This window comes from Siniperca chuatsi, linkage group LG18, assembly GCF_020085105.1.
Source record: "Siniperca chuatsi isolate FFG_IHB_CAS linkage group LG18, ASM2008510v1, whole genome shotgun sequence".
Lineage (NCBI taxonomy): Eukaryota > Metazoa > Chordata > Actinopteri > Centrarchiformes > Sinipercidae > Siniperca > Siniperca chuatsi.
In genome coordinates, this window is record NC_058059.1 from 1,122,575 (window position 1) to 1,140,348 (window position 17,774).

The window sequence follows — 17,774 nt, forward strand, 5'->3', positions numbered from 1 at the left end:
AGCGACTTAAACTAAGCTATGAGCAGAGGAAAAGTCCGCTAGCCGCTAGGCTAATTTTTGCAGTGTAAAATGGCTTAAGATAATAATGGTGACTAGCAAAAAAACAATTGTTTTGTCTATGAACTTTGACAGTTATTATATCAACACGAACTCTTCCTGCACCTGACTGATGATCACTCACAAATCTAAAAAGTCTTAAATGATCCACCGACATCAGTTTCTGAGACGATCTGACACAACATAAGTATTTAAATCAGCACCCTGCAGAGTTGAATGAACAGCCAATGCGTGTGCACTTACCTAGATCGACCATTAGCAGGCGTCCCAGTGCCGTGTAGAAGGTGGTCCGACATCTCATGTCGCTCAGATTCGACTGGTTGTTCACTCCCAGGAAGGAGAAGTGCTCGCTCTGACGATCGGACAGCATGTTAATAACAACAACATGTACCTGCGTGTGTGATGAAACAAGTCACACAGGTGCTGAGTGCATAATGTGAAGTGCGATACTCACTGTGTGGTTATTCAACATGAACTGGACAGCACTGAGCTTCACCAGCTTTCTCACACTGCTGTATGTGCACAAACAGGAAGTCAAGGAGAAAACATCCAGGAACTTACTTAAGTGTGCATTTTACGCATGAAGTGTTGCTTTCAAGCCCCAGCACAGCATTACATTTACTCTCTCTTTTCTGTTTTATATCAGTAAACTGAAAATCTTTGGGTTTTGGATTCATTTATCGGCTGACATGTAACGCTGATACCGATATATCTGCAATGAGCTAATACCGGCCGATTTTGTTTTTGTACTTTCACTTAAGTAACATTTTGAATGCAGGACTTTTAACAGAGTATTTCTACACTGTGGTGTTACTACTTTTACTTGATCTGAGTACTTCGTCCACCTCTGTAATCTGAGCTAACACACGTGTACATGCAGGTCGCACAAACAAACACACTCGTCAAGGATATCCTAAAGAGAGGTCGTTCAGTAGTTGGAGTGTCTTGGAGGTGATTGGTTCACACTGGCCCCAGTACTTCAAGTTTGTGATGCTGAAAGAGAGAAAAGATTATTTACGATGGACATGTGTCTCGAGAAGAAAACTCCTGGTTAAAAATGAGACTGACATGCTCTATTAGTGATTAGTAATTTAATTATTTTTATATAAATAAACAGAACTTTCAATTTAAAAGCAAATATATATATATATATATATATATATATATATATATATATATATATATATATATAACATGCTGGACAGATGAATGTAATAATGTTTATTTTCGCTACTCACATTTTCCCTATAAAGACACTGAGTACCATCGTCTCGTCATTCAGCCCCAGAACCTCTGATAGTCGTCGATAAAGCTGCAATTAACAAACACACACACACACACACACACACACACACACACACACCTCTATCAATGTGAACAGTCAGAGCGATCAAAATGTACACATGTTCACAGGAACTACAATATGACATAATTAGAGGACAATGAGCTCTAGAGATGCGTTGGTTTGGCCACTCAATGTGTCACCTGTCCATCGTGTTTCTTTTAAACTTCTTTTAAATTGTTTTTATTTTAGTACAATAGGCTGAGTTTTTGGCACTTTTACTTGTGGCTAGATTGTGTAAGTTGTGCTTTTCTAAATCATTCTTAGACAGAATCAGTAAGTTAAATCACAGCTTTATAAGACGACATCAGCTGGATTCGAAAGAACTGATGGACAGGATCCGGAGGAGCTGGACAAAACAGAGGCGGTGACCTTCAGTAACACACAACTATCAGCTCTTTGTAGCTGAGCGTCGGGCTCAGCAAGGCCGAGACAAAGCCTGAAGAGATTGAGATCTGTAGAAGATAAAGAGCAGGGGCCTCTCTAACTGCCGAACAGAGGGTTAAGCAGACAGGAAATGGGGCCCGTCCCTCATGACACGGACAACACAGGGTCATCCATCCAATTGCTCCTCTAATGCTGGTTATTGTGTGGACTGTAACGTTGTTTCCGGTGACTCTTCACTAACGGCACTTTTTTCCACAACAGGAACTTAACAACCTGTAACCTGGAGTTTCCCCATGACCTGAAACTTTAAAGAGCAACTAAACCCCAAAGTTTTGGCTGACGTGCCTCAACAACACCTGAAGCCATCAACAACACTACTAAATACCCATATAAAGTGGGTTTCAGGTTTTGGGGTTCACTTACTCTTTGAGAACCATAAGGCTTTGGTTCTAGGTTCTGCTTCGTGTTTCCACTGTGTTTTACAAACCTTTTTGTGTTTTACAAACATTTCCTATATCAATGAAAAGGTGAAAGTGGGACAAGCAGCATAATTTTTACGCGCTGTTTGTTTGGTGGGCGAGTGAAGCTGTGGGTGCTAATATTGAGCATGTTTTCATGGGTGTTACGATCAGGTTTTTGGAGAATACTGGTTATGTGCTGCACATGTAAACATCATATTCTGGATTAAGAAACCCAGATAAGCCCTTAGTTTTGAGAATATACTACTACTGAATATGTTAGCTGGACAGAAACCTAGATATTGTGGCACCTTTAAACACCTGATCCAAGTTTCTGACCTGCACTCAGATGATCAGAAACCTGGATCATGTTAAGAGCATGAACACAGGGAGATGACTAACCAGGTTTCTCATGTTCCATGTAAACGTGAGAAGATCCCAAATAAGATAAAAACCAGGAAAGCAGGACAGGACAGCTACATACACATTCTGTTTTATTAACGCTGTGTTGCCTCTGAAAACGAGCTGCTGCATCGCACCGAACGTAGAAGTACCTGGAACCTGGGTTTCTCCTGAGCCATAACCAAAATATAGTTCCAGGAACTCTTCCCCTCAAAGCGGGCGGAGAACAGTGGAAACAAAAACAGAGCCTTAGACCGTGGATACACAAGTTACGGATCGTTAAGTCCCCTTTAGCAGAAAAGGCATTTAAAACACTGATCCAACTTATTCTGGCACTAGCAGCTAGATGTACACAAAGAAACAGAGCTTTATTTTGGCAGTGACTGTGAGGTTACTGGGATATCTGCTGATTTGATGCCACTTCTACTAAACAACTCTGTGGTGAAACTTTGAAGGTCGGGGGAGCTAATACCAAAGCATAAGGGCACATGTGGAAACAAACTACAGTTTCTTCATTCCAACCACTTATCTGGGACGTTCACATTATGCAGTTTCTGCCCCGAACAAAGAGAACACACTCCGTCAGTCAGCATGAACCGCTGTACTATACACCACGTCTAGCTACACAATAGTAAAACATGAGTAGTAGCAGACTGAGACTGCGTGGCTCTATAGAAACTGCTGGAGTCAGCACTAACAGACATCACTCTGCTCATTCACACCAACTTGGCCCCCCGTTAACAGCAGACAGTGGAGGGTTGGGGAGGGCAGGGTGTGAAGCCATGCCAGGGTTAATTTAACACAGCAGACATGTGCTACAGACTCTCCGACAGGATCCAATACAACAGCAGCATCATTAAAAGCAGTGTTTACCTTTGATGATTTCTGCACCTGATCACCGATGTAGATCTTTCTGAACTGTTCAAAGAAGCTGAGCATGGCCAGCTCCAGTCTCTCGTTGCCGGCCTGGGCTAGCCGAGAGTCGGTCAGATTCATCAGCTGGAGCACCCTGAGACGTACACACAAAACATGGCTTTAACAGACACATACTGTATGTAGTCAGTTCTTTAATTACAGCGCACCATTGTACATAAATCCATTGCTATCTCGAATAGACCCATTTCTATATTGAGTGTTGGAAAAAGTGGTTCGCAATCTACTTTGTCAGCATATCGATTATTTTAAATCTGTTTTATAAGTTCCAGTCGGGTTTCAGGAAATCAATTCAATGGATTCGAGGGCCATTTATCTAGAAGTCAACCTAGAACATGTGGAGTCCCACAGGGGAGCGTTTTGGGCCCCCTACTGTTTCTGTTATATGTGAATGACTTTGAACGTGCTTCTGCTGAAATTATACTTTTCTATGTTGATGACTCAGACATTTTAAGACAATCAATAAGATCAAGACAATAAGTCTCCAAAAAATAAGTTTACAAGTCAAGTCAGTCTTGAGCCTAACCCTTCATATGGCCAGAACTTATAAACGTATGAAATGTATTTAGTTTGGATCAAAACCAAGATAAAATAACCCCAGGGTGATGTCCTTCATATAAATATAAATAATGTTAAAATATATTTAACTCTTATTAGTTCCCCAAAACATGATGTTTTCAGGGTTTTCAACTTGACAACTCTCAAATATTCTTGAATTCTTACCGACAGACTAACTCTCCGTCCATGGCGTCCTGCTCATCTGTACTTGCAAACGACACCCGTCCACCAATCACTGCCCCAATTATATAAACCAGCCATGTCAACCGACCTGTAGAGGGAGGAACATAGCGTTAACATCCTGAAAACAAGATGTCCAGTTTCATTTACTAATCAAGTAGCCACATCATGATTTTTACTAAAAGCTGAAGCAAATGAAGTGAAGTACACAGTAACGGAGTGTATTACGTCAGCATTGTTTGAACAGACTAGTAAAAGCATGTGCTACAAAGCAAAAAGGCATCGTTTATCATTACAAGGAGCCACTGCTCAGGGCATGTGGTTTTATATCAAACAATAATTAGAAACATTTTGCAAGTACAATCAAATATCCAACTTCCAATTTAAAGCTTGAGCTTGAATCCCCATTTGTGTGCTGCGCGTACCCTCCTGCACAGTGATGTCTGCAGCACTCGAGTTGGTGGACTGTAGCAGCTCCTGGTAGGTCTGAGCTGCCTGGTCGAACAGTTGGACCAGCAGAGCGCATGTCTTCTCGTACTCACACCTCCCGATGGTGGACAACTGGTCTAACTGCTGCTGAACGAGGCCAGCGTCATCTAGAGGGTCTTCTAAACCATCTCTGTGGAGTTCGGAGACACAGTTTGTTACCTAAAATTCTGTGTGTTCTTGAGGTCTAACAAAACATGTTCAATGCATTTCCTTTCTCACAAAACATTTGCAAAGCTGATTTCTGAAGAAATTGAAACCTGCATTGTTTAGATTAGCAGAGTAGAGTAGAGTAGAGTAGAGCAAACTTTATTGTCCCCCCGAGGGGAAATTTGTCTTGGGCACAGTGCTGCAGTTCGTTGCTTCACATAAAAATAAAATAAAAAATAAAAACATTACAAAAACATGAGAAGCGTTTGACACGATGTTAGACAGTTGTTTCACATGAAAACATCTTAAAACATAAAAGAAACACTTGACAATGACAACACGGCGGCTTAAAAAAACCCTGTAAGGATTAAAGTGCTTGTGTATTTATTGCTGTATTGCACTAAGATTTAGCATTAGAGTTCAGCAGCTTGATGGAGGCTGGAACAAACGGCAGCTTCAGGCGGTTTGATTTGCACTTTGGCACACGGGGTCTTCTTCCTGATGGCAGAGGTTCGCATTCAGAGAAGAGGGGATGTTGAGGGTCCGCCATGATTTTTGTCGCTTGTTTCATGACTGGCTGCTCGTACAGGCTCTGTGTGGGTTCTCTTTCTTCCCTATAACTTTCATAGCTATTTTGTACATACTGGCAAGGCTGCTTTTGAGTTGCACTGTCAGGCTGCCAAACCATGCTGTGATTCCGTATCTAATGATGCTTCCTACGATTGCCCGATACAACATCAGCATGATCTGGCTGCTCACTGCATTCAGCCTCGGTCGCTTTAGAAAGTAGCCGCAGTTTCTTGCACAGGTTATCAATGTGTGTTTTCCAGCAAAGAAGGTTGTCATGGTGGACACTAGAGTATTTGTACGAGGACTAGATTCACGTATGTTCATGTTTACTAGCTACCAGTCCTCTTTTCTCTGCATTTGTTGATGTATTACTACATTTCTTGGCACATTATCGGCACTAACTTTTGATTAGTGGAATAGCATCGGCAGGATCCTTAATGCCACTAGTGGTCAACAAATCCACAGGGAACCTTTAAGCTGCAGTTGAATCCACTGGTAGTTTATACTGAAACAAGGATGGAACCCACCGTGGCCATCAGAGCAGGGTACATATAACGTCCATAACGCCAGTTTAAAGGAATAGTTCGACATTTTGGGAAATACAGTTATTTGTTTTCTTGCCGAGTTAGATAAGAATATCAACAATATTCTAATGTATGTACAAAGAAAATGAAGCTACAGCCAGCAGCAGGTTAGCTTAGCTTAGCATAAAGGCTGGAAACAGCTAGTCTGGCTCTGTCTAAAAAGGTAAGAAAATCCACCTACCAGCACCTCTAAAGCTCACCGATTAACACGTTATATCTTGTTTGTTTAATTCGTACTCAAACAGAAATGCAAAAACTACAAGTTGTGGTTATATGGTTCACGTGTTGGCCGGACCAGTGACTTCCTGGAGTTTTGTCGTGCCCATGAGGTTGCCAGGCAACCAGCAGAGACTCCCAACTCCCCATAAAAAGTACAACTTATTGTCTTTGTATTTCTGTACCAGCTTTCATCCTTTATGTACATGTACATAAAAGTAATAACCTCATATATAGGGATAAAAAAAAAAAGAATTACAATTACAACTACCATACTGACCAACAATGCCTGTCTGTGCAATTTTATATCGCTGACAAAAGAGCCAATAGAAAGTCCGGCAGATCTTACCTGAGGATGACGTGGACCGACTCGAGCCGTGATGTGATGTAGGCCTTGGTGACCTCCGGGGTGTAGGTCTCCAGCAGATGAGGCTCGGTGGCTTTAACGTAGGGGACCGATGCTGCCAGACGCTGCCACAGACTCAGCAGGTAGTGAACACTGTTGGGGGCAAACTCCCAGTGCTGAAACACAGGAGGAGAGGAACAGGTGAGGACTGACTTCTACCTGAGTTTTTATTGCTTTCGCCTCAATCCTAAAACCTTTTCATGACCTTCCAAAACCACTGCTGAGACTCTTTAACCCTTGTGTTTTGTTGATATTGGCTTTACTTCCTCTTTGTTTCGGGTCTCACAGACCTCAATGCTGTATGTGGAAAAATAATAATAATCATAGCAAAATAAAAAAATTCTTATCCTTTAATTTTTATACCTTTTCTTCTGACCTTATTAAAACCAAATATGCAGAAACGTCTTGAAGTGGTGACCCTTCAGTTTGCCACAAACTGGACTTGGAGGTGACAAAATACATAAAGCATTGTTAATACACCAATTAAGGTTTTATATGTTATATATGCTCTACATGAACAAATATATATCCCTTTAGTTTTTCAAAAAGTCATTCACAGACAAAGAAATGTACAGTATGTACAGCAGTCTGCATCGAGCCTCATATTTAAGTCTGTTTTTGTATCTGTGATGTTTGGAGCAGTTAAAGTTGGTTCATCTGCTTCATATTTCCTTGACAGCCCTCTTTGCTGTCGTACCAAAGAATTTATTCAGCCTTCAGCGCCCCTGATGCAACTGTCCCAGTTTGGGAACCACTGTGCTAATCGAAGACTACAGAAAAACAACGTACGCGAAGGCATCCACGCGTTCATGCATTCAGCACACACAGCCTCACAATAGTGTACAACAAACAGTTCATGAGTTATGAAAGGTGTGTGGCTAAAGTGTAGGGGCGCGGCAAACCGTCACCGATGAAAAAGGAACTCTGCTTAGTCCAATGATGCCTCCCACAAGAGTCTACGACAACCGGTTCATGAGTTGTGAAACAGGATGTGTCAAAATGGTGTGTATCTGTGTGTGTGTGTGTGTCTTTCTACAAAGTTTGCTCATGTTACCTGAATCCGTTTAGAAGACCAAATTTCAGCCTCCTAGGGCGACAACTGTGGCCGCCAAAGGGTAGGGAAACTTTTGTGGACCAACCGACAGAGCGAGCCAAAGAGCTGCTGGTCACAGCTAAAAACAGTCGACACTCACCTGCAGACTGGTGACGGTGAAGGTGGCTATGAGGCGAATAACTTCAGGGTAGTTTTCTACTTTGACCAGCTCCCCCAGCTGGTAGTTACTCTTCAGCCTCGCCAGCAGACGACAGAACTCGTGGTAGTTATTAGGATCCGGCAAACACTGAAACACAAACAGTTCACGTCGTCAAACAACCAGCTGGTAACAAAAAAAACTAAACAGTGCAGGAAAAATGTGTGCGTGTGAAGCAGGTGTGTTACAGACCTGTGGGTTTGCTAGTATCCTCTTAACTCCGTCCACCAAATGTGAGAGGAACTTTGCTCGCTCCGCATTGTTGAAGAGAGACCTCCTGACGGAGGCTATCTGAACTAGACATGACAACACCTGCACACACACAAACACAATATTCAGTCTCAAACAGGAGGCTGCACGCGTCATTCTGGTTTTATTATCACGACATGAAATACATCTCACTTACCAACGGGGAAAGGGATGGAGGGATGGAATGATATAAATTGAAAAAGAGCTGCAGGGTGGAGGAATCAAGAAACGCTGCAAGACAGAAATAAAACAGAAGAAGTGTCAATTTTACAGTCACAATGCTACGTTGACAGTCATTTTCTTGATTTACTGATTAATGGTTTGGTCCATAAACGTCAGAAAATGGTGAAAAATGTCCATTCTAAGGTGACATCTTTACTTTTTAGCAAAGTAATCTGCTTCGGGATCACAGGGTGTTAAAGAAAGAATTAAAGATTCACAAAATGCTTTTAGTGCCAACTGTAATTACACAAAATCTATTATTGCGACTGAGCTATTAAAAATGGAAAGAACTATACGCCTATATCACAGTATAGGTCTGTATCACTACGCCAGAGGTTCCCAAACACCTTTAAACCAAAGAACTCCTCCATAGTGATTTTTCACGGGCTGAGATGCATCAGCATTTCTTTGAGCTTGATTAACGGTGACATATTTTTCCACCTTTGCTCCGACGGCCACCGTTTCAGACCGCTTTGTATCTGGAAAACTAACGATCAGGAAAACGTGTTGCGTTACTTCGACAACCAGCAAACGATCACCAATCTTAGCTGCAGAATAATCGCTTATTTTAATATGGTGATTCCAATTTATTTATTTTTTTAAGATTAGATTAAACTTTATTGTCATTACACATGTACAAGTACAAGGCAACGAGATGCAGTTTAGATCTAACCAGAAGTGCAATAAGCAAAGTGCAGGATATAAAGTGTGTGCATGAAATATTTTACAAGTGGTGCTCTGGACATTATATATATACAGATTTACTGCTCATGTCACAACCTTCAACTTTCTCTAGTGCTTCAACTGAAATTTCAATTGCTCTTGCTCTTCAACTGTTGATTCACCTGCTTTTAGTGTTTAAAAGGTCAACTGACAATTCAACTACTTGTACTGTACTTAAGAAAAACTTTGAGGTACTTGTACTTTACTTGAGTATTTCCATTTCATGACACTTTCTACTTCCACTCCGCCACGTCTCAGAGGGAAATATTGGACTTTTTACTCCACCACATTTATCTGACAGCTTTAGTTACTTTACAAACTAAGATTCTACAACAAAAAAGAACTTTAAAAATATGATCCATTGCAAAAAAAAAAACAACTACCTAACAGTCTATCAAATTTGAGCTTAAACGATTGAATCAATTAGTTGATTAGTCAATGATCTAATGATAACTGATTAATCGTTTGTCATTTTCCATGCAAAAATACATGAAACATGTTATTAAAATGTACAATAATAATGGCCTGTCCTTAAAGCAGCAGACTGGGCTGAAACTGAATTGTGGGCTTACGCTCTTATATTTTATCGACATGGAATTAAATTATTATAATGTTTTTCAGGGCCCGTTCCACAGCGTGAATAAGCCGTCGTTCACCGCAGCTACCTGATCTCCACGACGTGGGGATCTGCACGGTGCAGAGGTCGTCCGACGACTCGTCTGTGGAAGTTCCTATAAAGTCGTAGTTGAGGCAATTGTAGCTGAGTTTAAGCAGCTGCATCAGCAGACCGTGCTGAGATTCATCGTTCAGGTTGAGGTTCTTCCCCGAAGCCTGAAGAAACAAAACAAACACGAATCAACACTCAGCTTCAGTCAACTTGCCGTGGGTACGTTCTTAAGTTCTCCTACTTGCTTTAAAGACTCCTTTAAACTTAAAATGTGATTACAATTCTTCTTTGATATTCTCTAACTTGATATGCTTTTTCAATCAATCAATCAATCTTTATTTGTACAGCACTTTTCATACAAACAGTAAAACAATAGAACAATTACCCCACCCACCCCCACCACCACACACACACACACACACACACAAAGCAATAAATGACTCAATAAAATTAGAGCTGCACAATAAATCGAAATATTATCGAAATCGCAATATGGCCAAGTGCAATATCCAAATCGCAGAAGCTGCAATTGTTTGATAAAAAAAAAGGTAAAAATGTGTGACAAACGGCTTCATAACGAAGTGCTGTGGTGCTGCAGAGACACATCCGGTTCTCCAGATGGAAGAAAACATGTTTGTTTGTTTGGTGCCGACCCCAACAAATGTCACATCATCCTGATTTTAATAGTTTTATCAGTGAGAATGAAAATTGTGATGCAAAAATTATCATTCGTGAATCATATCGCAGTCGTAAAATAAAATGTCAAAAATAATCGCAATATGATTTTTTTTTACCACATCATGCAGCCCTAATAATAACAGCAGCAGGATACAACAGGAACTAAAATAAAATGATATAGTAGTAAAACAGATTAATCATGTATAGACAGAGAAATACAGTAAAGTTCAGTTAAAAGCAGATTTAAAAATATCGATTATTGGTATATTTGTAAGAGTTGCCAATTTTTAATGTTTCTTCACTTTGGTTTTTTTTAAAAGCGACAAAATATTAAAGAAAAGTTTTGACAGGTTATTTTTTCAATATGAAGTTAATGAGTTGTTAAACACAGCTTGTCTAAATTTGATTTTTTTTCCTAACACATTGTATCAACAGAACCTGATCAGGACATCCCTATTAATCAGACTTTTTAAAACATCAATAAATGTGACTTGTTTTGGTTTAAAGTAATTAAATAATGCAATTCATGTTGTTTAGCTGTTTAAAATAGTTTAGAAAAGAAATGCTAAAACATACTATTTACATTAATTACAGTAAATTTGTGCGAGAATTTATGAGAACCCCACTAATGGTAATGATTCAGCATTATAACGGACAGTGTTAAAAGGAAATAGACCATTTCATGAGTTACATTCAGAGATGCTTTTATTCTGAAGTTGAAAGGAAGCAACCACCCAGTGCTTTGTCGCTAGCTTGAGTGTTGTTATGTGAACGTGAGGCCGTTTGTTTACTTTCTTCTCTGGAAAACTTCAGTGCTTTGGTGAGTAAAAGGTTTTGTGTTTTTCATCATTTGAAAGAATTACATGCCAACGGGTTCCAGGGAATTATCCCGTTTTAACACCTGAATTAACAGAAGCTCCTCTTTTTGTTTTATATATATAAAAAAAACAAAAAAAAAACAGACGTACCTGTTTGAGGAGGTTGCAGGAAAGAGTGAAAATGTCGAAGAGGGAGGAATCTCTGAATGACGATGCTATCTTCCTGTGTTTGGTCAGGGGATGCGTCGTGTCAGCCTGAGGAGGAAACAGACGGCGTTAAACATCTTCACCACAACACACGGAGAGGAGAAAACGGAGGCTGCAGACGGGACGACAACCCACCTGATTGATCTCATTCGTCAGCTGGGACAGGATGGTGACCCCTATGATGCAGTGTTCGACGCTATCCTGTGAACACAACGGTCACACATCAGCTACGCGGTGACAAACAAACTGCTGCAGGTTTTGTGCCACATGATTAAACGCACACACACACACACACACACACACACACACACACACACGGACCTGTAGAAAGCGCGTCACATCGGCGATGACGTTTCTGAAGACGTAGTCATCTTTCTGACAGTCGAACCAGCCCAGTTTGGTGATCCTGGCGTACAGCTGGATCAAAGCCTGGGTCACAAATGCCGCTAACTTTGGCCGTGTAGCCAAATAATTCAGCACGTAGTTCCCTGTACATTACAAAATAACAACAACTTCATGAGAGTGGAACGACACACCTGAAGGACTTTCTCAAACTGCAGAGAAACTACATTTATGCAACAAAGAAACCCGACAAGACTGGACTTTAATACCTGGCATCACATATGATGTCCCTGTGCACACATTTTAACATCTTATAGTCAAGTTGGACTTTCTGTGCTTATATTAACGCACTGCAGCGATATTATCGTTAATGATACTGTGCCCACATGCTGTTTCAGAGCAAAATGATGGTTGATAAATAAAAAATAAAAATAAAAAAGTGGTTCCTAAACTCGGCGCCTTAACGACAGGCCAAGGGTGCCGCAAGAGTCGGTCATTTCTAGTTGTTGTTTTGTTTGTTTTTTATTGTGCGATTTTAACATTTCACCACATTAAAAATAACCAAGGCAACAATTACATTAACTATATTTTATGACATGTTTTCAAACATATCAAAATGGAAAAACTAAGCAACAAAGAAACGAAATCACTGTATTAAAATCCTGTTAAATATACAGTTATGTTAAATATGCCACAGGAGCCACTGCTCTACGCTCCACCTGCTCATCACCTATCAACAAGTTAGGAACGAGTTTACCAGAACACTGCTTCTTAACAAAACACACCTTCAAAAAATGAAGATAATCATCTAAATATCTGTTTAATATTCTATAAATATATGCAGTATAGTCGGGCCTCGGTGTATCAGAGGAGGATTCTCTGATCTCAAACACAGACTGCTGGCTGCGTACTCTACACTAAATCTAATTTCAGGTAGAGTTTCATATTCCTCAACCGCACGTTTATCGTTACCTACAAATCAGGAGTTATTGAACTCAACTCTACATTAAAAAGAATATTCAACTTTCTGCCACTTTTATAATCTTATTATGAAAGCATCAACACTGGACAGGAGAGTGATGACTTATATACACAGTTACTTATGAATGATAAGACTGCAATGAATATTAAACATAGCTGGGGAAAGGCCTTTGGTTTTCACCTCGATGGCATGATCAATGGACGTGTTCATGTCCATTGATCACAACATTCTGACCTTCTGTTCAAATACAGATTGAGAAATTTCTTGGCATTAAAACAGTAACGGATCCAAAACTCTGTATTCTTGGAGTTAGACCAGACAAGGAGCTAAGCATCAATCCTGAACGTCTGGCTTGATGTACGTCCACCTACGTTATCAATGCGGCACGATCGATTTATTATCAATTCTTCCTTACGAAGTATTATCCAGTGTATTACGAGGACCCTTAGATAGAAAGAGCGGTCGCCCCTCAGCACGTGTTGGTAGTGATCGGCAGCAATAAGCTGTACTGAGTATTACTAAGCATTTTCTGTTACTGTGAATTTCTCGCCGTTGTGTTGTGCACTACAACAAAGGCGTGTATTTCATTTGACCGTATGTGTTAAGTGGAGAAAAAAAGAAATTAAATTTTGTGCGTTCTCCGGGCAAAATGGCGTTCAACCAGACCCCAACATCTGAGCGGTGGGACTTAAAAAGCTTCTCCACGTGGCCATTAACGAGAAGAACCCGAGCCGCGTCTCAAGTCGTGTTTTTCGCACTTACACTTTTGAGTGTGCGTCCACACTGCGCTTACGAGTACCCGGACGGTGTACTCATAACGGCCAAAAAGGTGAGTGTGGAACGCTGGACACTTCTCACCCTCGACGGGCGCCGTCTTGGCTACGAAGCACAAGTGGAGGGACCACCAAACTTGTGAAAATGGCGAACGAGGAAGCTGCAGCGGTTGCTCTGGCGAACACCGCACTATCCAAACGTAAGTTACACAGTAAGTACCACTATACTGTTGTCGGATAGAAGCCATCGGTATGTTTACTGGGTTAATTCAGCAGTATGTGATGATTTGGTGGTGCGAACGGTTGCAATCCGCCATTAAAAAGAAGAAGCAGCAGCAGCGGTCAGTTGTTACACAGTGTACTAATGGAAGTGTAGTATTTCGACACGGCACTGGAGTTTCAGTAACTGTACTCCGTTTTCCCACAATGCCTGAGAACTCAGCGAAAGCAGTTTTGCTGGCGGTCGACCTGAAAGCTGGAGATGTACTCACGGATGTCGATGCGTTGTTCGAGGGGTAGAGGGTTGCTGGTTCGAGATACCAGTTTAGACAAACAGGTGGCCGCAAGCAGCTGAGAATATGACGACTGCGACGAGAGAGGAAAAACAGTGTGTTAGTAAAAATATTACGTTTGGTATTTTATACATCCAGACAAATATTTTGAGTTCAGGACAAGGAACATTTCACCAAACTACACTTAAACCACACAATCAAAACATTAAAAACAAATGAAACCTTCACAAAATGTTTAATGAGCTCTCCCTTCCCTCATTGTTTCCAATTGTCATTTCTTTTTCTGAGGTGTTATGAGATGACCCTTCCCTGACCCCCACCCCCCGAACAAACAAAGTAATATTAAATTATTACAACAATTATTTCTTTTTATGCTACTTTCTACTTGTACTCCACAACATTTATGTGACAGCTATGATTAATAACTTTGCAGATTACGATTTTACAAACAAAACATACGATCAGTTTACAAAATACGTTGCCCTGTTGTAGATTAAATTATTAAAGTATAAAGTAATTAACTTAATCCAGTAATATAATGTACACTCTGACAGAGGCCATTCTGCCGCCCAATGAGTACTTTTGCATTTGACACATTTGGCTGCTAATGCTTCATTTTACTGTATACACAGTAAAATAAATGCACCACAGACGTTGCAGCATTGTGACGGAGCCTACTCACACTGCCTCTCTCCAGCAGTAGCTGACATTTGCTGAGACAGTCGGGGCTGTTGGTGAACTCCACCAGAGCTTTCTCTGCCTGGTGTCGGACGGCGGTGTCGGTGGTCTCATACAGCTGCTTACACAGGATCTCCAGCTGGGCAAGGCCCTAGATAAAACACAGAGAGGTGGGACGACACAGGGCTTATCAGTGACCAGCAGGCTCGTCCGACACGCAGACGCCAAACACCTTCGTGAACAAGCAGAATAAGAAACAATCGCACGGGAACACAGAGCGCGTCACAAAATGCTTAAGCATCCCACAACACGCACACGCACACAGGTAAACGAGTGCAATCATATTAACCCACAGGTTAACCGTTTCCTAACTTAAGAGCTGAAAACAATTAGCCCAATAATCAATTAACAGAATAATAATCGCGAATATTTTGATGATCAATTACCCGTTTGTCAATTTTCAGGCAAAAAATTGCTAAAAACTCTCAGGTTCCGGTTTCTTCAATGCGAGAATTTGCTGCTTTTCTTCGTCTTATACCACAATAAACTGAACTGTGTGTTTTGGACAAAACATTTGAAGACGTCACTTTGGGAAATCGCGATGGACATTTTAGAGCTGCAACTTCGATTAATCTCTCAACTATTTTTCCTCGATTAAACGATTCATTGTTTTGCCTGTAAAATGTCAGAAAATAGCGAAAATCACAATTTCTTGTTGTTTTGTTCCGACCAACGGTCCAGAACGCAAAAATATTTAGTTTACTATCATAAGACAAAGAAAAGCGTCAAATTTCCAGACGTGTTCAGGATTTTTGTTTGAAAAACGTACTATTATCAAAACGAATCAAGAAATGAATTGCCAGTAGGGCTGGGCGATATGGCTGATAAATAATGTGTTGATATTTTTAGGCAGAGGCCAGCGGATACCAGGCCTTTATTTCTAATTCCCTCTGTTTGACAGTATATTTGATTATGTTTTAGTATGAAGCCTCCTTGTTTTCTGCTCTGCTCCCGTTCTGCCGTGTTAAAGTTACGTTTAATCATTTCCAGAAAAAGTGATCAAATATCTACAACATCTGTGTAAATAAGTAATTGCACCCTTATATTGATTTATAGCTTGTTGCATTGGCTTTAGGAGTGATAACTGAAAACAAAAGCACCTGTTATTTGGTATCTGACATTCATTCAGAGACTAGAAGGTTTTTGAGCATGAACCACTTCATCATTTCAACTAGGAGCAGGACTCTGACGAGGTCCCGTAAGTTTCCGCCCTTCGGATCTCGGCTCAAGGCCTGTCGGGAACCGATAGACGGAAATCCGTCGTAGCGACGGAGAACTTTAATCCCGTAAACTTCAAATGTAGCTGCGTTACATACATTTATTATTTTATATATAGTTTTAAGCATTCTTCAGTCTGCACTGGGGGCTGTTTCAGGTGAAGATTTGTGGTATATTTCGCATTTTAGCAGTTTGTTTCACATCTGCCCTCCTGAAACTGAGCCACCTCCATATGATCGCCCCGCTGTTATCTTAGTCTGGAACTGAAGTGAACTCAGTCAGGACGACGACGGTTAATTGGTCTGCGGAGTCTGTGACTGTGTGGGAGAGCGAGTCTCCAGCATGCAAACGCCACCTGCTTTTAATGCAGAAATACGTTACTAAAATGCTCAACGAATAACTGCGACATGATGATACGCTCATCTGCCACATCACTCATTGATTGATACTCGAATATATCGGCTATATTCGATATAATCATTTCCAGATGAATCAACAATGGAAATAACTGTTAGCTGCAGCTCTATAATTACCTGTTGCTGCCTGGAGAGACAGCGAGCTGAATCCTGAAGGTAAATAAAGTCAATATGCAAGACTTGAAGTTACGCTACATTCACTTTTAATCATTTAGTCGACTTTCCATCCAAATTCATTTCCAGAAACTCTTCAAAATAAAACCCGACGCGCTGCTGCTGTGTGAACACGAGCTCATTGGCTGATGGAGGTGAACAGCTGGTGGAGCTGATCCTCCAGCCGCTGCCGTTAAAGCATCGCAGAAGAAGAAGAGGACGCAGCGAGACGACGTCATTAAGAGTTCAAACGATGGGAAACATGATGGAAACGTGGCGTTTCTGTTAGTTTCATGTGTTCATGTGAGGAAGGCTCCAGCCTCCTCATCGCTCCACACACAGCTGATGCTTTCAGCTCCTCGTGCTTCATCACTTCTTCACTCGGTCTGTTTCTGGATTCATCCACAAACAACAGACATTTGGGCTTTTATTCAAATTTATTTCCAGCGTTTCCACTCTGTTTTTTTATGTGCAAATTGAAAATACGCATAAAAACAGGTGGATGGAAACAAACCTATAGTGTGCCCTTTTTACCTGTCTCCGAATAAAACGTGATATTACCGTTACCGGAGACTGCAAGATCGTTTCGACCATTTTTAAAAGCAAAAATAAACTCTCGTTCTCTGGCGTCAGCTTCTGAAAGTTGCGGCTTTTCTTTAATCATCGTTAAATAAATGTCTTCGTGTTTAAAAACGTTTGGAGGGACTAGACTTAGGGTGGGGACATTTCACTATTTTCTGACATTTTATATTTGCACTACATTCACTCGAAGTGTCCGGCCCTTTGTATCTCCAAATAAAACACGAGATTCTGCCATTTACACGATAATAAATACGTACATTTGGAGCAGACTGTAAGACGTTTACTCCCATACATTTAATGATATCAAGTTCATTCATGTGGCAGGCAGGAAAAGTGCTGAGTCATGCACAGTCACAGTGAGATGCCAGTCACAGATAAATTCAAAATGGTGGGGCTGCGAGGTTAAAGAACAAGATTAGAGGTGGGGGGGGGGCCTGTGGAGGTCTGGAGTTGGGGTACACAGGTCATTCGGCGGTGCGTTAACTGTTTACATTGGTGCGTGAAGAGTTCGGGGT

The 17,774-nt window shown here is 40.9% G+C and overlaps 2 protein-coding genes across 3 annotated transcripts in view; one reads left to right on the forward strand and one right to left on the reverse strand.

The window, feature by feature from the left end:
* The window catches only part of helq (helicase, POLQ like), a 180,346-nt gene that overhangs the window by 131,165 nt on the left and 31,407 nt on the right, over positions 1–17,774 (forward strand). The gene's annotated exons all lie outside the window — the stretch shown is intronic.
* Positions 1–17,774, reverse strand: part of xpo7 (exportin 7) — a 32,176-nt gene that overhangs the window by 10,303 nt on the left and 4,099 nt on the right. The window contains exons 2-18 of one of the 2 annotated variants that reach the window (XM_044173580.1): positions 14,835–14,981; positions 14,132–14,225; positions 11,865–12,031; positions 11,679–11,744; positions 11,487–11,591; positions 9,839–10,004; positions 8,386–8,459; positions 8,172–8,291; positions 7,923–8,069; positions 6,673–6,845; positions 4,743–4,936; positions 4,303–4,408; positions 3,520–3,655; positions 1,296–1,369; positions 970–1,050; positions 512–575; positions 301–409 (exon numbers count right to left, since the gene is read on the reverse strand). In XM_044173580.1, coding sequence (XP_044029515.1) covers positions 301–409; positions 512–575; positions 970–1,050; positions 1,296–1,369; positions 3,520–3,655; positions 4,303–4,408; positions 4,743–4,936; positions 6,673–6,845; positions 7,923–8,069; positions 8,172–8,291; positions 8,386–8,459; positions 9,839–10,004; positions 11,487–11,591; positions 11,679–11,744; positions 11,865–12,031; positions 14,132–14,225; positions 14,835–14,981 — 2,023 coding nt within the window. Of the gene's footprint in view, positions 1–300; positions 410–511; positions 576–969; positions 1,051–1,295; positions 1,370–3,519; positions 3,656–4,302; positions 4,409–4,697; positions 4,937–6,672; positions 6,846–7,922; positions 8,070–8,171; positions 8,292–8,385; positions 8,460–9,838; positions 10,005–11,486; positions 11,592–11,678; positions 11,745–11,864; positions 12,032–14,131; positions 14,226–14,834; positions 14,982–17,774 lie in introns of both variants that reach the window. The other variant, XM_044173579.1, reaches the window with a different exon arrangement.